This window comes from Poromitra crassiceps, assembly GCF_964638095.1.
Source record: "Poromitra crassiceps genome assembly, chromosome: 3".
NCBI classification, from domain to species: domain Eukaryota; kingdom Metazoa; phylum Chordata; class Actinopteri; order Beryciformes; family Melamphaidae; genus Poromitra; species Poromitra crassiceps.
Genome location: NC_139625.1, coordinates 43,324,612 through 43,349,268, shown reverse-complemented (window position 1 = coordinate 43,349,268; position 24,657 = coordinate 43,324,612). Strand labels below are relative to the sequence as shown.

General features: G+C 47.2%; 1 protein-coding gene across 2 annotated transcripts in view; it reads right to left on the bottom strand.

Annotated features, from left to right (window-relative positions):
* Window positions 1-380: 380 nt before the first annotated feature.
* kcnh5b (potassium voltage-gated channel, subfamily H (eag-related), member 5b) overlaps window positions 381-24,657 on the bottom strand; it is a gene marked incomplete at both ends in the record, with an annotated part of 453,140 nt that continues 428,863 nt past the window's right edge. Inside the window, 3 exons of one of the 2 annotated variants that reach the window (XM_083633600.1) lie at window positions 381-1,193; window positions 5,860-6,012; window positions 15,927-16,115. In XM_083633600.1, the coding sequence (XP_083489726.1) occupies window positions 381-1,193; window positions 5,860-6,012; window positions 15,927-16,115 (1,155 nt within the window). Of the gene's footprint in view, window positions 1,194-5,848; window positions 6,013-15,926; window positions 16,116-24,657 lie in introns of both variants that reach the window. The other variant, XM_083633601.1, reaches the window with a different exon arrangement.

Genomic DNA, 24,657 nt, shown 5'->3' with positions numbered 1-24,657 from the left:
TAAATGAGTTTTGCATGCAGTCAACTGCATAATATACAGGCAATAAGTAGGTTGAGTCATTTCTTTGGCAGGCCAGAAACCAGCTGGACATGCATAGAGAGGTATGTACAATAAAAAAGGGGTGGGGGGTCCGAGTCATTGAGTAGTGCTTGCTCTCACATGACCAGGAGACAAACGTCTGTGTGCAAATGTTAAAGTAGCCAGTTTATACTGGGCAATTGAGACCAGTGGTGCAGTTGAACCAACAGAGCAGAGCATTCCCACATCAGCCTCAGTAGCAGTGGTCACAATACTACAGTGTAATGTTACCATGGGCTCCCAATATTCCAGCAATTTGCCAGATATCCTCTGCTGCCTCTACACCACTGGCTTAGTTCCCTTCAGAGCCCATCATCCTTTTCCATGTCTGGAGACACAGGTCTGGAGACGGTGAATATGTCCTGACGTTTGATTTTGGTTTTGGGTGTGGCTGAGGCGGGGGGCACCCCCATGGATGGTCTCCCCTTGTCCGACAGCAGTTTGATAATCTCGGCTACCTGACTCTCCAGGGCGCCCAGACGGCCCCCCAGAGTCTGGATGTCCCCCCGGAGCTCCAGCCGCGTGTCATGCAGCGCGGCCTGCAGCGCCTGCTCCGGGATGGGGCAGAAGGGGTAAGGGGACCCCGCTCCTCCTGGGAGAGGGCTGTGGAGGAAGGGGTGAGGGGACCCCGCTCCTCCTGGGAGCGGGCTGTGGAGGAGAGGGGTGACTGCGACCGGGGTCCGCGCCTCGCCTGCACGGTCGATCCGCAGCTCGCTCTTGGTGATGCCGCTGTCGCAGGAGTCCGTCTTGCGAAGGGGGTTGTTGCTGGACACCCCGCCCTCCCCTGCGGCCCTGCCCCCCGCCTCCTGGCCCTTGCCCTCCTGAGAAAGCATCTCCACAGAGACCGCCTTGGTGACATTGTTGTTCAGTCCCTCCTTCCTGACTTCTGTTGGTGTGACAGGAGGGGCCATGTTGTTTTTGAGGCGGAGCCAGGCGCTGGGCTTGGCGGCGGGCTTGACCGCAGGGCTGGTACTGACTTTGAGCCTAACTGTTGAAGTGTGCTCACCTCCCGCTCCAGCAGAACTGGGCTGCAGCTCCATGATGTCACAGTTGTTCTGCTTGGTGGACGGCTCACTGGGATGGCTGTAGGCCAGCGAGCTCTGCATGGGCGTGACCTGAGACAGTGTTGGGCAGTAAAGTCAAGTCAAGTAACATGTTACTGTTGTTTTATTACTTTGCCCAGTACTGTAACTAGCAGTGTTGTAGTCGAGTCGAGTGGGACTCGGACTCACTCGGACTCAAGTCTGAGTCCTGGACTCATTTTCAGGACTCGTGACTTGACTTGAACTTGAGCACTGATGACTCGGACTTGTTTGGCTGATTGTTGAATCCTCCTTTAAGGTTAATTATTGTTCCAATAAAGTGGATTAAATTGTAAAAGGAGCCGCTAAACAGGTTGTACGTCACTTTTATGGAAGGGGGGGTTAGAGAAAGTAATATAGTAATGTAACGAGTAATGTAACTAATTACTTTTTTTTTTTTTTTTTTTATAACTTTATTTACAGTTTTGCAATTATTCAGACAAACAACCACAATCACATAGACTCTTACAAACATAGACCCACATATTACCCACCCCTTTCCCCTCCCTACCTCCCCTTAGACCAAGAGCACATACCAACAGAAAGACAACAAAAACAAAGCAAAAACAAATATAAAACAAACAAAACAAAAACAAAAAAGATCCAGTGTCAGATATAGGTTGTGGTAGCAATAGGCTAGATGTTCAGGTGACAGGTCAGAGTAATTCTTTTACATGCACAATAAAAGGAGACCACACTCTGAGAAATTTTTCATACGACCCCTTCAGTGTATGTCGTATTTCCTCAAGTTGAAGCAAGGATAGCACCTCTTGAATCCATCTCTTAAAAGGGGGGTGTTTGTCGGATTTCCAATTTGTTAGAATCAATCTGCGTGCTATGAGGCTGCTGAATGCCACCGCTTTCTTTTTTGAATTTGTAACAAAAGTTTCCAATGGAATAACACCAAAAATGGCGGTCAGTGAGTTGGGTTCAAGAGACGCATTGCATAGAACAGAAAGGCATTCAAACACATCAGACCAAAACTTAATTAGCGAGGGACAGGACCAGAACATGTGACCTAAGGAGACTGGGTTACTGCATCTAGGACAGGTGGGACTAACAGATGGGTATATTTTAGCAAGTCTGTCATTGGAATAGTGTATTCTGTGGAAAACCTTGAATTGAATTAACCCATGTCTGATACAAATAGAAGAAGTATGAATAGTTGATATGCAGTCTTCCCAGACATCCTCCGAGATTTTCATTTCTAGGTCATGTTCCCAAGCCTGCCTTAGTTTAGTCGTTGTTGGTGGATCTATATTCTGAATGACGTTATACGCCCTGGAAATTAGGCCCCTCACATACGGATTCAAGTTCAACAATCGGTGAGTGACATCCTTACTTGGAGGTTTAGGGTAGTTGGAGAAATGTTTGGACGCAAAGCTGCGAGCTTGGAGATACCTGAAAAAGTGTGATTTTGGTATATTGTGATCTTTACATAGATATTCAAACGACAAGAACGATTCACTGTCAAATAGATCTTCAAAGAAAACTAACCCATGTCTGTGCCAACCAGCAAAACTTGAATCAATCTGTGAGGGCAGAAAGAGATGGTTCAGGGACACAGGAGAAAGTCCACTTATCTGGTTAAGATTAAAGTGTCTGCGAAATTGTATCCAGATTTTAATAGAGTTCGACACTACTGGGTTGGAAAAAATGTTAGTCTTAGTGCATGCTGATAGTGGAGCAGATAACAATGACATCGGTGAGATTGATGAGTGTGAGGCAAGTTCCATTGGTGCCCAGGAGGGCCCGTCTTCACCCATGAATGCCAAAACCCAAAAAGGTAACTTAGAGATATTCGCTGCCCAATAATAATTTAAAAAATTTGGGAGGCCCAGCCCTCCTTCGGGTTTAGGTCTCTCCATATAGATCTTTTTCATTCGAGGGGTTGACTTGTTCCACACAAAGGTATTAATACATCTTCCCAGCTTAATAAAGAACTGTTTAGGGAGCCAAACAGGGAGTACTTGAAATAAATATAGGAATTTTGGTAATACTGTCATTTTGATGGTGTTGACACGTCCGGCTAATGAGATCGGGAGGCTTGACCACCGCTCTAGATCTGCCTTTGTTCGGTCTAACAGTTTATTAAAGTTTGCCACTGTGAGTGATTTAAAGGAGCCAGTTATTTGTACCCCTAAGTATTGAAAGGATTGAGGTTCCACTTTAAAGGGGAATTGGTCATATTTTAGTGTTTTGCTGATACTGTTCACAGGAAAAAGGAGGCTTTTAGTTAAATTTAATTTGTAACCAGAGAAATTCCCAAACTCCTGCACCAGATGTAAAAGGTGCGGGATGGACTGTATTGGATCGGCTACATAGAGGAGCAGGTCATCCGCGTATAACGAAACCTTGTGAGTTACTCCCCCCCTTGTGATGCCCCTAATTCTCTCCTCCTCTCTAATCGCAATAGCAAGTGGTTCTATGGCTAAATCGAATAGAAATGGCGAAAGACCGCAACCTTGACGAGTCCCTTTGCATAGTGGGAAATAATCTGAAATTACACCATTTGTCTTAACAGACGAGCTGGGGCTGTCGTACAAAATACTGATCCATTTACAAAATGTTTCCCCGAATCCAAATTTCTTTAAAACTGCATGTAGATACTCCCACTCTATCCTATCGAATGCCTTTTCGGCGTCTAGTGATAAGACCACCTCAGGTAGCTGTGCTGAGTGGGCTGAGTGTATTATATTGAGTAGCCGCCTCACATTAAAGAACGACTGTCGTCCTGGTATGAAGCCTGTCTGGTCTTGATGTATAATTGTAGGCATCACCTCATTTAGACGGTTTGAAAGGGATTTGGTCAATATCTTATAGTCACAACATAGAAGACTGATGGGTCTGTAAGATGAGCAGTCAAGCGGGTTTTTATCCTTCTTTAACAAAACTGATATGGTCGCTTGTGTGAGGGTTGGTGGTAAATTACCCTTTTCTAGTGTTTCATCATACATGGCTTTGAGGATCGGTACGAGCTTGGGGGAGAAGGCCTTGTAATACTCAGCCGGGAACCCATCAGGTCCTGGGGCCTTTCCGGTCTGCATGGACTGAATCGCGGCTTGTATCTCACAGATGGTAAGTGGCTCATCAAGAGATGTCTGGACTTCTGAGTCAAGAGTGGGAGTATCTAGTTCATCCAAGAATGATTGCATTGCACCGTTATTTGTTCCTACGTCGGAGCGGTATAAGTTTGAATAGTATTTCTTAAATTGACTGTTAATAAGTTGGGGGTTGCATGTGGTTGTATCTGGACCAGTATTTATCTCTGTAATTTGGGAGTTGGTGGATGTTTGTCTGAGTTGGTGTGTGAGTATTCTGCCTGCTTTGTCTCCATGTTCGTAGAACCTGTGTTTCGTTCTGAGTATATTCTTCACTGCCTGATGAGTGGAAAGGGTATTGAATTCTACTTGTAAAAGAAGACGCTCTTTGTGAAGTTCTGATAAGGGGGAAGACGCATATCTTTTATCTAGATCCAGTATAGATTGTTCAATTTCTAACAGGCGCTTATTACGTTGTTTATTTTTGTATGCTGTGTATGAAATTATTTGTCCTCTGATGTAGGCTTTCAATGTCTCCCACAACGTGCATCGTGATATGTCTGGGCTGTCGTTTGTATCGAGAAAGAACCCTATTTGCTTGTCCACAAATTCTTTGAACTCGGCGCACAGCAGTAGCGAGGGGTCAAGCCTCCACGATCGTCGAGAGTGTACATTGTCAGGAAAATGTATGTCCAGCTGCACTGGGGCGTGGTCTGAAATAACAATACCATGGTATTGTGAGTTGGTGACTGATGGAAAGAGACTGTCATTTATTAAGAAATAGTCTATTCTAGAATAGCTTTTGTGGACTGGTGAAAAAAACGAAAATTGTTTTGTAGCGGAGTTGAGTCTCCTCCACGGATCTGTAAGACCATAAGACTGCATGAACGTATTGACAACTGTTCCCGCCTTGGATAGTTGACTGCCTGGCTTGGGGTTGGATCTGTCTAGTTGTGCATTCAATACACAGTTTAGGTCTCCAGCAGCAATAAGTTGGTGAGTATCAACATCAGGAATAGAAGTTATTAATTTAGTGAAAAATTGCGGGTCGTCCCAATTTGGGCCATATATATTTATGAGTATGACAGGAGTATTGTATATTATGCCAACTAGTATAATGTAACGGCCATCAGGGTCTTGAATCGATTTAGTTAGATCAAACTGGACACCCTTTTTGAAAAGGATTGCTACGCCCCTGGAATTATGGTTAAAATTAGAGTGATAGACCTGTCCGATCCAGTTGTTTCTAAGCCTAGTGTGGTGATTAGTCTTTAAGTGTGTCTCCTGTAAGAACATGACGTCTGGGTTAAATGATTTTAAATGACAGAATATTTTGTTGCGTTTAACCGCACTGCCCATACCTCTAATATTCCAGGAGATAAAACTTACAGAGCCAGTAGCTCTGGGTATCTGTCTTTGCGGCGTCATCCTAACCAAAAACAGCAAGGGAATGAATCAGCCATTGCTTACTTATAGACAAAATATTCGGATCTTTTAAACATACATCACATATAGACAAAATGAAAAACAAGTAACTAATTACTTTTGATACCAAGTAATAAGTAATAAGTAATAAGTGGTAACCGTATTACTTTTTAAAGTAGTAATAAGTAATAAGTAACTAATTACATTTCCTGAGAAACTTGCCGATTACTGACCTGAGACACGGTGAGCACGCTGCTGCTGGGCGGCGCACCATTCTGCAGTGAGCAGTGGGGGCGCTGCAGGCTGAGTGGGCCGGGCAGGGAGTGCTGCAGGCTGGAGTGGCCCAGCTGCAGGCTGTGGGCGTGTAGGTGCTGGTGCTGCTCCACCTAGACAGGGTTGGGGAGTAACGAAAGACATGTCTTTAAGTACAGTATTAAAATACAAAATATGAGTAACTGGGGAGTCTCACTGAGAGCAATGCTCTCTTTTTCAGGAGTGCCCTGTTCACATTCACACACACATTCATACCTGGAAGCTGACCAGTACAACCACAGTCTGATCTGTTGGCCACTGAGCAGCTCCACTGGAGCAGTTGCGGTTAAGGGCCTTGCTCAAGGGCACCTCAGTGGTGGTAATGAGGGAGGGGCAAGCGCTGCCTTTTCACTTTCCCCACCCAGATTTATCCTGCCGGTCCCGGGGATTGAACCAACGACCTTCTGGTCACAAGCTTGCTTCTCTAACCATTGGGCCACCACTGCCACATAAACGATTTAAACCAAACCAAATCTAATCGAATATATTATATATATCATGTGTTGTAGATATCTATATGTCGTTGTATTCAACATTATTCAATGCAATTTCTCGATTCATTGTGTTTCTGAAGAAAATAAATCTGTACTTGACCTCTCAACTCAGCTCACTCAGCGCGCAGCTGGTCGTGGTACTACGTGCTACTACGTGCTTGCGTCAGCGACAGCGTGTCAGCAAAGGAAACATACCGAGACAGACGAGACAGAGATATTTAACATGGCTAAAAGGGTTAACCAAACTCTCGACCGATTTTTCTCTAAGAAAACTAGGACTGATACAGAGAAACATGACTGCAACAACACCAGTGCTGACCAATTTGGGGCCCGCGGGCCAAGTTTGGCCCGTGCTCTGTTTGTTTTGGCCTGCCACGGATTTGGGAAAAAATATTTTTTTCCCGATTTTTTATCCCATTTTTATCCCCCTTAGTGCTAATTTTACTTTTATTTATCCTGGTTGCTACTCCACCCTCTGCCGATCTGGGGAGAGCCGAAACTGGCTCCATGCTTCCTCCGAGACATGGGCAGTTAGCCAGCCGCTTCTTTTCACCTGACAGGGGAAGCTTCACTGGTAGGACATAGCACATGGGAGGTTCACGCTATTCCAACCGGTTCCCCTCCAGTTGGAATTGCCGGCAAGACGAGTATTTTTTTACCGAAGTAAATTCAACAGCGGTTTGTCTCATTTGCAGCCAGAGAGTGGCTGTTTTGAAAGAGTACAATATACGTCGCCACTACGAAACGAAACATGCCCTCGCTTTTTCAAACAGATAAAAAGTAGATTATTATATTGAAATGTTATTTTAGATTTAGAATGTTAATTTTCTATAAAACACAATACATTTTAATGTAATTCCACAACGTTTATTTTTGGCCCTCGGCCCTCCACCCAGATTGAGTTTTGGCCCTTCATGGGAAAGAATTTGGGCACCCCTGAATAACACCATGCCGGTCACCTCAGCAGCAGCCGGCGGCAGCAGCAACATTGTTCTCAGTTCGGACGACGAAGAAGAGGGGGAAAGCGGCGGTGGACCACCGGTGATAGTAACAACCACGCAGGCTGCACAAATCACAATGTGGCAGTTTGAAAGCTCCACCTCTGCTTAGATTGAACTGTCATTTCTCCAGACAGTAGTGTGAGAACAGATCGAGACATCACCTGACTGCAGCTTGGGTAAAGTTGCATCTACTGTACGTGTCATTCAGCATATTGTGATATGTTGTTGGAGTATGTGTTGTCATATCCTACTATAGCATTCAGTGTCTCCTATACAGTTATCTATTTGTGGAGGTACACCACAATAGATTTTGAGCACCACAAATAGATTTTGACTGCCACATATTAATTTCAAGTAGTTGACTGCAAACACCTGCTTTAGGAGCCCACTAGATGGTGCTCTGAGGCCCACCAGTGGGCCACGGTTCAGTGGTAGGGAAACACTATCATGCAGATAGAATAGGCTATATAAGGAGACAATTATTTTTTCATCACTGTAAAGCCACAGCATAGTGAAGAGGATATTAATGTGATGTGTAGTTCTTCATATCTACTAGCCTCTTCATTTTGCTCTCAGAGTGCCCCAGATTAATGCATTTTATTTTAAAATTTACAAAATGTCTTACCGGAATAATATTGACTTCTGGGTGGTGCAACCCCTGTTTGGAAAGTCTATAATCGCCTATGAGTAACCGTATTCCATTATATTTACAGTTTAAATTGGTGGTATTCTGCATACTGTAACGTTCCTGGTAACTCATGAGGCAGAGGCTTCTTGTTGGTACAAGGTTCTTTATTCTCCGTTAGTTATATTACAACTCTCAGCGGTTGTCACGCTCATAACTAGCAACCTTCCCTTCTGGTAGTGTGTGGAGACTGACGCGCATGCTCAGTCCTCCCCGGAAGTATCCCCACAGCATAGTGTTCCCCAATACAACACTCCCACACATCAGTTCCTATCTGTAGTTGAGACACTACCAATGCTCACCCCTGTATGTGTAATGCTGATACGCTACATACTCCCCGCCCAACAATAAGGTCAACGCCCACGTTGATACCACATCACACACCCCCTTGTACCAAACACACCCAACATCTTTTTTTTTTTTTTTTACCACATTTTATGTTGCAATCTCAGACTTTCCCACATCTCCTCCCCCACAATATCTCATGTCATGCACATCCTTTACTTTCTGTTACAGCATTTCAACATTTCAACATTTCCAACCACCATCTCCTCTTTTTTTTTTTTTTTTAATACAACTCAAAGTTGTTCAAGTGTCCTGGAGCCCTTGGCTCTCTCCGTGGCCGTGTTAGTCTCTGTGAATCTGCCTGCGGGGCTGATCCCACCTGCAGTGTCTCTGGGCCTTCAAGTCCCTGAGTGGGGGCCGCCCGGTCATGGCCGGACGCCCCTCTCTGTGGAAACAGAGTCCTTCTTTCAGCCTGTCTAGGTGAAACCGCCGGGCGGCCGAGATCTGGGGGAAAGGTGCACCCCCCCCGGTATGGGGCCAACCTGTCTCGGTGGAGTACCTTCTTGCCACCAAGTGGCATCTGCACTCGGTACACCACCTGCCCCATTCTCTCCATGACCCTGCATGGGCCTGTCCAGTGACAGTCCAGTTTAGGGCTACGCCCTTTTTTTCTCCGGGGTGTGTACACCCAGACCAACTCCCCCCCCTGGAAATGGTTTCCTTTTGCCCTCACATCATAGTTCCTTTTTTGTTTCATGCCTGCTTTCTGTAGCTGGTCCCGAGCGAAGTTGTGAGCGGACTCTAATCGATCTTGTAGCCTCCTGGCGTACTCTCGCCCCGGGGGAGCGTCCAGTGCATCTGGTGGCTTTCCGAACGCCATTTCTGCTGGTGTCCGCAGTTCTCGACCTAACATGAGCAGGGCGGGTGTGCAGGAGGTGGACTCTTGTGTGGCAGATCTGTAGGCCATGAGGATGAGAGGCAGGTGCGTGTCCCAGTCCTTCTGGTGCTCCTCCGTGAGGATGGCCAACTGCTTTTTCAGCGTTCGATTGAATCTTTCTACAAGGCCATCGCTCTGGGGGTGCAATGCTGTGGTCTGTGTCTTTTTAATGTTCAGTTTCTCGCACATGGTGGCGAACACTCGTGACTCAAAGTTTCTCCCTTGGTCACTGTGTAGGGTCTCTGGTGCTCCGAACCTACTGAACATGCCGGTTACTAGTGCGTCGACCACCGTCCCCGCCTCCTGGTCGGGCAGTGCGTACGCCTCTGGCCATTTTGTGAAATAGTCCATGGCGACCAGGACGTATCGATTACCACTGTCTGAGCGTGGGAAAGGTCCCATCACGTCTACTGCTACCCTCTCCATGGGGGCTCCTGCTGCTAGCTGTTGGAGCGGGGCGCGAGACTGGTCTAACGGGCCTTTGAACGCTGCGCAGAGGTCGCAGCGTCGACAGAAGTCCTGTACGTCTCTCCCCATCCTCCCCCAATAAAAGCCTTGTCTGATGCGACGGAGGGTTTTGCTCACCCCAAAGTGCCCAGCCCCTACAGTTCCATGGCAGCTCCTGCACACCTCCTCCCTCAGCGTCGTCGGCATTACTTTCCGCCACTTATGTTCTCCTGTCGCTGGCTCCTTCCAGGACTTCATCAGCACTCCGCTACTCAATCTCAGGGTGTCGAACCCTGCCCACAGCCCTTTGGTTGTGTCGGTGGCCCCTGCCACCTCTTCCCAGGGCGGCTTCTGGCCCTCTTCTACCCATTGCAGTACTGGCGACAGCTCCCTGTCGTTTTCTTGGTGGCCCCTCCAATCTGCTGCCTCTGCCATCCGCAGTGTCTTGCACACTGGTCCATCCCCCGTGTGGTTAGGGCAGATCCTAGCTTCCTCTTGGAGCTCTCTCTCTCTTCCTTCTCTCTTTTCGCAGTACGTACACCCTCTCTCTGCGCAGGGTCGTCGTGACAGGGCGTCTGCGTTGACGTGGCGCGCCCCTGCCCTTTGTTCTATCGTGAAGTTGTAGTCTGCCATTTTCTCTAACCAGCGGCACACCTGCCCCTCCGGCTCTCGGAAGGACCACAGCCACTGCAGCGCCGAGTGGTCGGTCCGTATGGTGAACCGCGGCTGTCCCAGGAGGTAATATCTAAAGTGTCGTAGTGCTTCTACTACGGCGAGGAGCTCCCGGCGGGTGACGCAGTAGTTACGTTCTGCTTTATCGAACGTCTTGCTGTAGTACGCCACCACCCGCTCCCCGTCCGGCCCCGCCTGGGACAGCACGGCCCCCATACCCCCGTTGCTGGCATCAGTGTCTAGTAGGAACGGCAGGGCGGGGTCTGGTGCTCTAAGCACCGGAGACTCGGTCAGCGCTTTCTTGAGGGCTTTAAAGGCTAGGTGGCATTCTGTCGTCCAGTGGAAGTCTGCGTTCTTCTCTTTTAGCCTGAACAGTGGTTCCGCTATTTTAGAAAACCCGTTTACGAATTTCCTGTAGTATGCGGCTAGCCCTGCGAAGCTCTCGAGTTCGCTTTTGTTTCTGGGGGTGGGCCACTCCATGACCGCCTGAGTCTTCTCTTCCAGGGTGCGAATGCCCCCCGCGCCGATGCCATGCCCTAAGAACTCCACCCTCCTCTTCAGGAAGTGGCACTTGTCTGGGTGTAACTTTAGACCCGCCTCTGCTATCTTCTGCAGGACTTTTCGTAACGCCCCCACTGCTGCCTGGAACGTGCCCCCGTGTGTCAAGATGTCATCTAAATACACGACGCATTCGGATCGGGGAATGTCTCCCAGCAGCTTCTCCATTAACCTCTCAAACGTTGCTGGTGCGTTGCACAGCCCGAAACTGAGTACTCGAAACTGCCACAGCCCCTTCTCTGTGCGGAAGGCGGTCTTTTGTTTGGCATCGTCGCGGAGGGGCACCTGCCAGTACCCGCTACGGAGGTCTAGGGATGAGAACCAGGATGACTCTCCCGCGGCGTCTAACAGTTCCTCGATGATGGGCATCGGGTATGCGTCTTTTTTTGTCACTTTGTTCAGCCCCCTATAGTCTACACAAAATCGCATTTTGGGGCTATTTTTCTTTCTCACCAGCACTACCCCTGACGCCCACGGGCTGTCTGATGGCTCAATGATCCCCGCCCGCAGCATGTTCTCTACAGCTTCGTTCGCTATCTCTCTCCTCGCTGCTGGGACCCGACGGGGATATGACCTGACGGGTCGCGCCCCCTCAGTGTCTATTTCGTGTTCCACCAGGTGGGTACAGCCTAGCTCATCATCCGACATGGCGAAAATGTCTTTATATTCCTCTAGTACCCTCCACAGTTCATCGCTCTGCTGGGGTTCTAACCCTTCGCTCTGGCGTTGGTGCAATCCCCTGAGCATCTCTAACCTCTCTCTCTCCCCCTCTGCCTGTTGCGCTGGCTGAGGGCAAGTGTTTGGAGGTGGGCTAGGGGCGGGGCTTTGTGGAGGGGCTTGGTCTGCTGGTTGGGGCTCATGCACTACGGTGACGCGATATACAGTGATGTTATTTACATTAGCTCTCTCCTCTGGAACGGTGGGAGGGTGGCCCATCTGGACTACTGGCCCCCCTGCAAATGTCAATGTGCTTTTTCCTAGGTCTACTGTGCATTTGTTTAGCGTTAAGTAGTCTTCCCCCAGGATGCAGGGTCCCGTCATTTCTACCACCCACACCGGAAAGTCCACTGTCTGTCCCCCCACTGTTATCATTACGTGTCTCCTCCCCCTCATTGGCATCAACTCACCGGATACTGTTCTTAGCAGTTGTGCTGCTGGCTGCTCCAGGCGCGTCCCCTCGGGCATCATGTTGACGTTCACCAGCGTTGCCGTACACCCCGTGTCCACCAGGGCGGCGCAGTATCTCCCCTGTAGGTAGACTGGAACATGGCAGCCGTTCATCGCTCGCGGCCCGCTCTGCATGTTGACAGCTCCGGCGATGTCGTCTACTTCGGGGCCCGGCGGAGCCCCACCTCCCCGTTGCTGTCGGTGGGCTCCTTCCTGCGATGACGTGGCTACGGGGACTGTGGCATCGTAGACCCGTCTCGTCCCATCTGGACGGGCCCTGTGCCGTTTCCCTGGTTCCACGCTCTCCGGCGGCAGTCTGCTTCCCGATGCCCGGGGCGTCCACATCCCCAGCAGATCATGCTCCCTCTGGCCCAGCTGTTGTTCCGCTGGGTGGGCTGCCGAGCGGGGTTGGGCTGCAGGGTCGCTCTGCGGAGCAGTTGTTCTGTCAGCTGTTGTACTGACTCGGACAGTTCTTTCACCCTGTTGCCTTGCTCTTTCACCATGTTGCTTTGCTCTGCCAAGGCCGTCTTCCACGCCGGCTCTTCTTGTAGCTGGCTCCCCGCTGCCATTCTCACCACTGGGGCGGCCTCCATTATGCCGCTGCTCTTGTCCCAGCCTTCTACTGTCTCTATCTCCAGCGCCAACCCCAGCGCTGCTCCCAGTGTTTTCGGGTGTCCCAGCGTTACCTTCTGGCTTAGACTCCGTGGCTCGATGGCCTGGACAAAGTAGCTAAGGGCTAACCCATCCAGCGCCTCCGTCGGTAGCTGGCTGTATGCGCGCCGGCTGAGAGTCTCAATGTCTGTTGCCAGTGCACGCAGCGACTCACCCTGCCGTCTGCGTCTGTTACACAGTTCCGCGGCTACGATGGCCTGCTCTTCACATCGGCCGAAGCGTCTCCGCAGGACCCCCATCACCACATCCAAGTCCTTTGTATCAGCTATTGCCGACACGCACGCCGTAGCCTCGCCCTCGAGGGCCATCACGAGATGGCTGGCTCTCTCCCTTCTCGTCCAGCCATTCCATTCTGCAGCCTCCTCAAACTGCTTGCAGTATGCCTCCCACTCGCCTTTACCATTGAATTTTGGCGGGGTGATTTCCTTTCTTCCTCGCCGCCCGCTGTCCTTTGTCGCCTCGACCCGTGTCCCGTCTTTGTCCTCGGCCCGCAGGCTAGCTCCGCTGGGCTGTGGCACAGCCTCCATGGCTACAGCGGCAATGTCAACCCGCTCGATTTTCACCCTCACCGGCCCCGGTTCCTCCGCTCCTTCTCCCGCCTCGCTAGCTTGCCTGCTAGCTCCCTTGAGCCGCGGGATAGCTTCCGTGGCTACGGTGATAGCGCTGTCTAGTCCGGATTTTATCTTCACCAACCCCAGGCTTTCTGCTGTTTTTCCCGCTTGGCTCTCTGTGGTAGCGGCTGCTTCTACCCAGACATCTTCCTCTTCGGACGCCTGGTAGTCTGCTCCGGCTCTTGCCTTTCCCGCCTCTCGATTGAGTCGTTTGCGCTCTTTCTTCAGGAACTTGTTAACCATTTCGCCGAATCTGGAGGCAATATTCACCGTTTAAACTTCTGACGCCAGTGTAACGTTCCTGGTAACTCATGAGGCAGAGGCTTCTTGTTGGTACAAGGTTCTTTATTCTCCGTTAGTTATATTACAACTCTCAGCGGTTGTCACGCTCATAACTAGCAACCTTCCCTTCTGGTAGTGTGTGGAGACTGACGCGCATGCTCAGTCCTCCCCGGAAGTATCCCCACAGCATAGTGTTCCCCAATACAACACTCCCACACATCAGTTCCTATCTGTAGTTGAGACACTACCAATGCTCACCCCTGTATGTGTAATGCTGATACGCTACAATACATAAAGGGATTACTTCATTTCTTTGTTTTGTTTTATTTGCTCTAAAATTCATATGAGGCATGCATTTCCCATAAACAGAATTGAAAAAATGTGCAACCGTGCGCACACAGTGCAGCTGCCACACACCACAAGTGTGACGGTCGCATTGCTACATCACGTTGTTTAGGAATTATCTAGGGTAGATTAGTTTCCGATTTGATAAGCTTGCATCACTGCGATGGCGTTGATTCAGGCTTTTAGTCATTGGTTTAGAGTGAATCCTAACTCCCGCCTCCCATTTAGAGTGATTGGAGAAGCGTTTGCGGGTCTTGTAACATGTCAGTCAAAGTCACGTTTCCCATTAGGAACAGAGTTTGGGGCTGTGTTTAGCGGTGATTGGATGTAGGCGAGCCGAGAAGCAGTCGTTCATCTTTTGTCACCTGAGAATCAGGTGACCAGAACGCTTACCCGTGCGATTGCAGGAATGGACCTTAACCCTGTGGAGAAATTTATCCGATTTTTCTTGAGAGAAAGGACCCTTTGTTTTGTATCGTGGTCTGCAACGGCAGGTCCCACTTCTTCATGTTGGGATCGCAGATCAACAAACAACGGATGCTTGGGAATGCCGAGCCGACAGCTCAAATAGACAGAGTGCTGGCCGGGTGCGAAAGAGGGTCCGGTGGGAGTCAACAGGAAGTGGTCTGCCCAGGGAAGAAAGCCTTCACTATTAACTGCCACTCAATGCTAATCCACAGTCCCAAACTGATGCACGATTTAGAAGAATAAGAGTAGGGAGAAGAGTAGAATATGTTATGCTGTGTGTCCATATGGTTAGCATTTATTTTTCCTGAGTGTCAGCGGCCTTTCCTCATTAAAAGCAACGGGAGGCGGCTGCAAAGTGCACAACAGGCAGCCGCTCCGAAAAATCGCTGCAGCCGTTTTTGTTTTTCCTCAGAGCGGAGCACTTTCAAAAGTTCAGAAATGTTAAACTTTTTAGAAAAGCGCCGGGTGACGTACTGAACCAGTCCAACAATTGCAATGACGGAAACGCTGGCAGTTTCCCATTATGTTATCGTCCATGAACTGCTGGTGGAGAAATAGGATGAAATTATTGAATTTACATTACTGTAACAGTGATCTTAAGGCAGTATGGATACCGGACATCTATTGGAAATATATGGTAAGCCTTTGCTTCTTCCACAATACTGCATTCTACTAGAAGTGCTAACTAGCTGGTTAGTGAGCTAGCAGCAGTTAGAAGTGCTAACCAGCTGGTTGGTGAGCTGGCAGCATTTAGAAGTGCTAACCAGCTGGTTAGTGAGCTAGCAGCAGTTAGAAGTGCTAACCAGCTGGTTAGTGAGCTGGCAGCAGTTAGAAGTGCTAACCAGCTGGTTAGTGAGCTGGCAGCAGTTAGAAGTGCTAACCAGCTGGTTAGTGAGCTGGCAGCAATTAGAAGTGCTAACCAGCTGGTTAGTGAGCTAGCAGCAGTTAGAAGTGCTAACCAACTGGTTAGTGAGCTGGCACTGGCAGCAGTCAGAAGTGCTAACCAGCTGGTTAGTGAGCTAGCAGCAGTTAGAAGTGCTAACCAGCTGGTTAGTGAGCTAGCAGCAGTTACAAGTGCTAACCAGCTGGTTAGTGAGCTAGCAGCAGTTAGAAGTGCTAACCAGCTGGTTAGTGAACAGCAGGTGACGTTATCATCCGCTTTTATTTCTCCTCACGACAAGCGCTCCAGGCAGCACCTTTTCCACACACAAAAACAAACAAACACGCACACACAAACACTATGGACATTGGCCTTACTTAACTTGAGTAATCTAATGGAATACGTCACAAATTACATTTTAGAGCATGCATTCAGTAATCTGTAGTGGAATAACATTTTAAAAGTATCCCTCCCAACACTGCACCTGGAGCTGGTTCTTCTCCAGGTCCAGCTGCGAGGCAGCACCCTGGTTCCTCAGCTCCTTCTGTTGCTTGAACTTCTGGAAGAGCTTGCGGACCGGGTGGTCCTGCGGGATGGTGAGCTGCACCTCGTTCTTCGCCCGCTGCCTCTCCTCCTCCTCCTTTTTCACCTCACTGATCTTTCGGAAAATTATCTGTCGGGGAAACACATAGAAGAGCGACAGAGCGCTTATCAGAACACTTATCATTTCACATGAATTATATGAATAATAATTATCTCTCGTGCATTCCTCACAGAGGGGAGCACATTAATCATTGGTGAGAAAACAGTTCTTTTTTTACAGTGACAAAAAAAAAGAGCGAGGGTGATTTATTATTATGGAATGTGTCAGTCTGTCTTAGGTGTTCCTGAGCTAATACGGTCACGTCACGTCACATTCCCTCTGCAGAGCACTCAGGTGCTGCAAAGAGCTTTCGGAGATCTATGTTAAATTATCCATCAGTGCTCCTGCACCTCCCCCTGTATTATTCAACCCAAGTCTGGCGCCATGCTCTCTCCTGACTCCCCCACTAATTACATTGGGAATGACAGAAATCCCTGGCAGGCAGGCAGCCATCCAACACGAGATATAAGTGTTATTCTTGGTTAAAATGATAATGTCCCCCGTAGATGGCAAGCTGGGGGGGGGGGGGGGTCGATATTTAGAAAATCGCCTTCTTTCCACCCATCCATGATCTATCCATCCAACCATTCATCCACCCACCCACCCACCCACCTACCCCTGTTGGAGGTCCCTGAGCCAAACCAAGCTCTCAGCCCTGGAGGTTAACGAAGGGGAGACTGAGATGCCATGTCAATCATCTCAGCTTTGCCCAGCTGGCTGGAGGCATAATGTTGAAAGCTAAGGCTATTAATTTAATATGTTCAGCATGAGTTGATGAAAATTACATTAGAAATGATCATTGACAAGATAATGATCTGATTGTTTCTTTTGTGCAATGTGGTTTTATTTATTTAGTAGTGAGCTGATGAAGGCTGATATGATGGGATTGAACATTAATGGATCATGCAGGTGCTGCTTGTCTCCCACCAAAGGGGGGACTATGGATTGGTCTGTTAGATAGTCACACTGTAATGTTGACTTTGTGCCACTAGGGGGCAGCATTGAGAATGCATGGGGACTCAATGGAAAAGCAGAAATCACTGACTGACCCAAGGGTGGAACTACATCACCACTGATGTGATGGGGGACAACAACAGCAGGTTTACTATTCACTTTTTGTTGTTCTCTCCAGTGGTTACCAATCATTTCTTTATATCAACCACCAAAGTGCATCTCTTTTGCAAGGGAGCCCTGGCCAAGAGGGCAGCAAACAGAAGTTACAACAATACAACAAAAAAACACAAAATAAAATGACAAGGAAAACATGCAAATATACAAATTACACAGTGTACAATCTCAAGTAAAACAGCTAAAAACTTCAGTTTTTAAAGACTGCAGCAGACTTTTAAAACCACCCAGAGGGATGAATCGATCCAGGTTTGCATCTTTCTGGTGCTGATTCCAGGACCATGAGCATAATAACGAAAAGCAGTATTCCCAAATTCTGTGGAATCCATATAAAACACAGTGGGGCAGTATAATTGCATCTTGCGTGAAATTATTATGTCAGAATCTGAATTTCAACGTGGGCAAGAATGCCCAACAATGCTGGTATGGGAACAGATTATTCTATTTTTACTTTATTTAGTCAGGGAAGAGTTGCTGAGCTTGCATGCTAGTTTCCAGCAATGCATCTATTAATATTTATACACACATTCACCCCATGGGAGCGGCCCAGTACAGCCATTGCCTTCTACTATGTGATGAGCACTGAATCAAAATTTGATGTATTTACTTGCAAGTACTACATTAAGTCAAGTAAGTGCATCAAAATCACAAAACCATCAACAATCCTCTTCATATCTGTCCTGATGCATGAACCGCATGTGCACTTTCCTCGATTTCATCTGGTGGGAAGTGAGAACTTGTATGCAAGCAAGAGGAGTGCCAATTCACAGGGATCTATGAACACAAAGCAATTCATTCCACATACACGTGCGCACACACATGTACGCCCGCACACACACACACACGCGCACACACACACACGCGCACACACACACACACACACACACACACACACACACACACACACACACACACACACACACACCCCACACACACACACACACAATTACTCTGGGTACTCTTCAAACCAAAAAATGTCTGTGCTCAAGTTTCATTTAGTTTTGGGCTAACCCTAACCCTATGTCCATAAAGTCCACAAAGTCTACAAAATTGAATGCTACTTTTTAAACTTGTCCTGTCGATTCCCCTTTTTTCTTTGTCTTAATCTGCATTGAAGTTATTATTAGTATTATTATTATTAATAATAATAATAATAATTGTTGATTGCAATTATATAAGGCAGCGGTTTTCAAAGTGGGAGGCGGGCCTCAGGGGGGGCTCCAAACAGTTTCAGGGGAGGCTCAGTGAAAGGAAGTGAAAAATATGGCATTATTGTTATCAAAAGGAGATCACATAGAATAGCCTAAATGTGTGATTTGGTTAAAGAGATTCAGAGTAGTTTTGGGAAATTGGTGGAATAAGGCCTGTGTGTGGGAATATAGCCAGGGTATAGCCACGGTTACACCCCCAGGGCACCAGGGTTATACCTCTACTCTTGTGAAGAGTGCTAATGGGATCTTTAATGACCACAGAGAGTCAGGCCCTTGGTTTAACGTCTCATATGAAGGACAGTGCTCACTCATAGGACAGAGTCCCTGTCTCTGCCCTGGGGCATTGGGGAGATTATTCATGAGACTAGAGCGAAGAGCACCTCCTACTGGTATCCAAAGCCAGACCTGCTTAGCTTCCCCAGGAAAGTAATGTAATGCAGGAGACTGGTGCTGACAATAAAGTTGTTGCACAAGGTGATTCCAACACAGTTTCCAAGGGCGTGGACTTTACAGCAGCCAATGAAATGTATGGACATGACGGCCCAGCAGTGAGCCCGCCCCAACTGTCAAAACAAAATATAATTTCTAAATATAATGTAAAGACAAAGTTCCCTCTTGTGCGAGAGCTGTCACTGCAGTCGCTGGATGTACCCACGCTGCCATTTCCTTGCGTGGGCCAGTCCTCTTATTTTTGCAGGATTTGTCATAGAAATGCCACCGTAACAAGCCTGTGCATATGTTGAATGACAGCATTGCACCACTGTGTCATTCTGATTGGCAACGGAACATTATACCCGTGGGGTAGAAATGGGAATAACAGAGATGGAGCAGCAGTGTGAATTGACAATAAAAAAAGTTTTCAAGATTTTGTGCTTATTTAACTTTTGAGGATTTTTTTTATATTACTGAATTCCAAGGGATTCTCTACATTGTCAGCACCCCTTCATTTGCATCACTACGTGTTGAGGGTATTTTATTGTTCTGTATTGCTATTAGAGCCACAAGGTAAACTTAACCTGTAAAGGAAAAGGAAAAAAGAAGAAGAGGAAACAAACAACTGTGTTTGTTGTATGGATGGGGTGGAGTAGCAGAGGATAAATTAATTTCTCTCAAGAATATATGATTGTATTGTTTTCTTCATAGCCTATTTATATGTTGAATAACTTGATAAGGTGGTGATTAGGATAATGTACAAACTAAGCTAAGTAGTGCGAAAGCATGTGAACTAAGCATTGCACTATTGTGGTACTCAAAAATAATTTTGCAAGTTTGGCAGGTCTGCATGTGCCCCTTTTTAACATGTAACACCTGCCCCTCTAAAGGTCTCTGGCTCTGCACGGCCCTGGTGTTCACTTTTACCAACATTACTGAATGGAAACCGCAACAATCTTTTTCTGTCTGTACTGTCGATGCTCCATTTTGTCACAGTATTAATATCTTTGCCCACTCTCAGCACCCGTTGCTTGCTGATGGTCCAGGAAGGGGAATCCCTCTCTGCGAGGCCCTTCTCAAGGTTTCTTCCATTTTCTTTTCCTAATTTGGTTTCCGTGGGAGTTTTACCTACTTCTCATTGAAGGTCTATGACCATGTATTGTGTTAAACTGTGTGTGTGTGTGTGTGTGTGTGTGTGTGTGTGTGTGTGTGTGTGTGTGTGTGTGTGTGTGTGTGTGTGTGTGTGTGTGTGTGTGTGTGTGTGTGTGTGTGCGTGCATGTGAAGCGCATGTGCATGTGAAGCCCTTTGAGGCTGTAAGTAAGATTAAGGGCTATACAAATCAATATGACTTGACTTAACGTCCTTCTCGTTTGCTAGCCTGGTTTGTTACCCATCTAGTCATTATTTGTGCGAAACCAATTGTGTCCTCTAAAAGCCTCTAAAAAGCTCTTGGTTTTGTGAAATCTTATTGATTCCAGTTGGGGAACACTCTATTCGCTTCACCCCCTCCTCATTAGCCGTGTTTCCATTCAGCTTTTGCACAAATTCCAAGCAAACTTTATGAACCCGGGTCGTCTCGGTGAACGAAGGTCTTCCTATTCAGTAGCCAAAGGGCGCGCAACGGGGAACCGTGACAGGATCCACTTGAAAAGGTGGTCTGGGGAGTGCTTTGGCGTGCCCAGGCACGGAACACTTGCAAGTGTGAAAGCCAACCGTTCTGAACCACATAGACAACACAAGGGCGAAGATATACTCCAGGCATAGTTGATGACGCAAGTGCACTCTGTTCCATTTCCAAGCACGGAAGAAATGTTGTAATGTGAAAGCTGACCAGCGGAGGAGAGGGGAGGAGTGGCAAACGTTCCCGGGTGCGGAACGGAACGGAACGGAACGGAACAGAACGAAAGCAATCGTTCCCAGTGAGAAAGCACCCTAAGCCTACACTGTCTCACTGTTGCTTTTCTCAAGTAAAAAAAAAACAATCGCCAGAATAAAATGTTGACATTGTAAGACTGCAAGCAAGGGATATGTAGAATATCAACGTCAATTCCAAACAAGTGTGCACAAAATACATTTCTAAAATGTCAGCATTTTACGTCTCTGCAAACCTACAATCTCAACATAAATTTTAAACAAAACGGCCGTTAAATTGAAACCCTCCTGCCTTTCCATCACTAAATGCAAATAAAGCAACTTTAACAACTTTGGTTATGTTTAGGCAAGTAAAACAACTTGGGATAAGGTTAGGAATACCCCCCCCCCCCCCCCCCCCAAAAAAAAGAAGAAGAAAAGATATAATATGGTTTAATAACAAAAACGTTACATGTAAATCACAGTTGAAATGTAGATATTGGAAACGCTGTGACCATAACTGGGGATCGAACATGGCCCTCTGGTGTGAAAGGCAAATCTCTTTCCCCCCCCCCCCACCAATATTTTATTTTAAAATTTTCGGAACAATGAAAAGGCAAACAAACATGCTCAGACACAGGAAAAGAAAGACAAAATAAAATATAAAATCAACATTCAATATTACAACATGATTACCAGCCGCATAAGGTGCTGCTTATGTGCTTGTGAAAGATATTATGCCTGGGGTCCCACACAAGGGGACCATGAGAAACCAGCCAGGCGAGTCACCCGTCTCCCCTAACCTCATCGAGGTAGGTTAGAAACAGGTCCCAGACAAACAGGTCCTCAACTTTGTGAGTGAATTGGTCCTCATGAACCTCAGTCTCTCCATCCGTATAACAGAGGGCATGTTCCTCAACCACAGTTGGAAAGAGGGTGAAGAGGAGGACTTCCATTCCTTCAGAATTAGTTTTTTGGCAACAGTTGTCCCCTGTGTCAGAGACTGTTGCACAGCTGTAGGGAAGTTCAAAGAGGACTCCGAAGATGGCGAGTTCTGCCTCCGGTTGAAGGATTCTTTTTAGGCCTTGGAATACCAGTCGAATATTTTGGCCCAGAATCCCGTTAATGAAGGGCAGAACCAGAAGGCATGAGATAGTGTGCCCTCTGACACCTGACACCTGTCACACAGTGGTGAGACAGAAGGGAATATCCTGTGTAATTTATGCTTGGAATAGTGGAGACGGTGAGTGACTTTAAATTGGATCAACTGGTGTCTGCTATTAACTGAGCAGAGTTGTACCACAGACAGAATCAATTCCCATAAGATGTCAGATAAATCATTACCAAGTTCTCCCTGCCACGCTTCTCTAATCCTCTCAGTAGAGGCATTGTAGTTGTCAAACAGACATACAAATCTAGAGATAAGATGCATGGAGTGAGGAGGTCTCAGCAATACATAGAAAAAAGCATGTTCATTTGGAAGAGCTTCAAAGGTACGGATCTTGGATCTAACATAATTTCTGATTTGCAGGTATCTGAGCCAGTGCGTGCCAGGCAACTCAAACTTCCTCTTCAGTAGACCAAAGGATGTAAAATGACCATCTATGTACAAGGCTTTGATGGAAACCAGCCCCTTCTCACTCCAGGCGTGATAGTTTCTGTCCGACCAAGGAGGCAGAAAAGAGTGATTGAAACACATCGGTGTGTGGATAGAAATATCCGGTAAACTCAAAAAACTGTGAAAGGCAAATCTTATGCCCTGCATCCACCCTGGCCACAATGTAGAAATGTCATATCCATCGTATTCCGGCAACCAGGGTGAGTGAAAATAAACTGAATGTCTATTTATAAATCATTATAAACGTGTATTTTGCTCAGATGTTTCACTCAGAGGAGTTTGGCTGCCAGTCAGAGCTAAAAAGAAAAGCTCTATTGAAAACTTATTGGCAGTGCTAGGCATCCTAAACCGAGGGCTTTGACTGCATTCACCTTTTTCACAGCAGCCATTTTGTGTCTCAAAGGCATGAAGTAACACAGGTGCAACCAAAACATTAACAAGGGCCCCGGCACTGCATGGAACACCTAAATGGATTGGAAGTTGGAAACGCTCATTAATGTTTCGCTTGCACCTGTGTTACTTCCTGGCTTTTAATGGCTGCTGTAAAAAAGGCCCATTGTGCTGTGTTGAGTGGCTTGACTCATATCCTGCACTCCACCTAATTTTTGTTGACCCAATTATTCCCTCCTTCTGTCTCCTCATTAAGCATCGCTCACATGGAGCCTCATTCACTCTGAAACAGCCACCATGACGCACGCACCAAGTATGCTACTGCTGATACATGGCTCTTTCTTAAAAATATATATATATACAGTATATATTATTAATTTCTTTTTAAACAAACTACATAAGACAAACTCAAGAGACCACAGATATCCACAAATCTTTTTAATTAAAATTAAATCTATACATACACAAGCAAACACAATCAAAACATAATCCCCCTCCCCGCAGGACCCGCCCACCCACAAACCCACAAAGAAATTAGCTCACAATATTACAATATGCCCTTCAGCAAAAAGAGAAGAAAAAAAGAAAAGAAAAGAAAAAGACAGACCACCTAGCTATCATGGAGACGCCCATGGCCCCCACGCAACAAAAGCATTCCATGACGTGATATCTACTTAGGCGCCATAATACAGTAATAATACATCGGATTTATATAGCGCTTTTCCTAGTGCTCAAAGACGCTTTACAATACACAAAAAAAAACTTTAATAGAGAAAAAATTAAGAAATAAGAAAGGTGAGAGAGAAATGTACTTCATGGGTTGAAAGCAAGGGTAAAGAGGTGGGTTTTGAGGGCTTTTTTGGAGGATGACAGAGTGTCTGCCTGATGGTTATGGCTGGGGAGGGCGTTCCAGAGGGTGGGGGCAGCTGCGGCGAAGGCCCTGTCGCCCCAGGTCCGGAGCTTGGTTTTAATGGTTTGGAGGAGGTTAGCGTCTGCGGACCTGAGGTGGCGGGTAGGCGTGTGATGGTGAAGGAGGTCAGAGAGGTAGGGTGGGGCCAGGTTTTTGAGGGCTTTGAAGGTGATGAGTAATATTTTGAAATGAATCCTGTATATCTGATGGGGAGCCAGATCGTGGAGGATGGGGGTGAAGTGGTCGGAGCGGCGGGTGGAGCTGAGCATGCTGGTAGCAGAGTTTTGGACGTATTGTAATTTATTGAGGATTTTGGAGGGTGTGCCATAAAGGATGCTGTTGCAGTAGTCCAGTCGGGATGTGATGAATGCATGGGTCAGTGTTTCAGGAGCAGAGAAGAATAGTGAGGGGCGTAAATGGGCAATGTTCCTAAGGTGAAAGAAGGCGGTTTTGGTGATCTGGTTGACATGCAGGAGGAAGGAGAGGGTGGGGTCGAGAATGATACCAAGGTTGCGGATGTGGGTGGAGGGGGGGGGACAATGGAGCCGTCAATGGTAAGTGAAAAATCCTGGGTGGAGCAGGTCAGGGTATTTGGGCCAATGGTAATGATCTCAGATTTGTCACAGTTGAGTTTCAGAAAGTTTTTTTGCATCCAGATTTTAATATCAGAAAGGCAGGTGGTGAGGGTGGAGTGGGTGTCGGCGTTGATGGTCTTGGTGGAAAGATAGAGCTGTGTGTCGTCAGCGTAGTAGTGGAACCGGAGGCTATGTTTGCGGAGGATCTGTCCAAGTGGTAGCATGTAGAGGATGAACAGTAGGGGACCAAGTACTGAACCCTGGGGGACACCGTGAGGGACTGGGGCAGTGGGGGATTTGGAGTTGTTGATGTAGATGAATTGGAGTCTGTCAGAGAGATATGATATGATACATACTGTACATACGGGCCACTGACATCTCCATGACAGCCAGATCCACAGCTGAAGATGCCCACTGTTCAAAAGGCAGAGTATGAGTAGCTTTCCATCTCTGAGC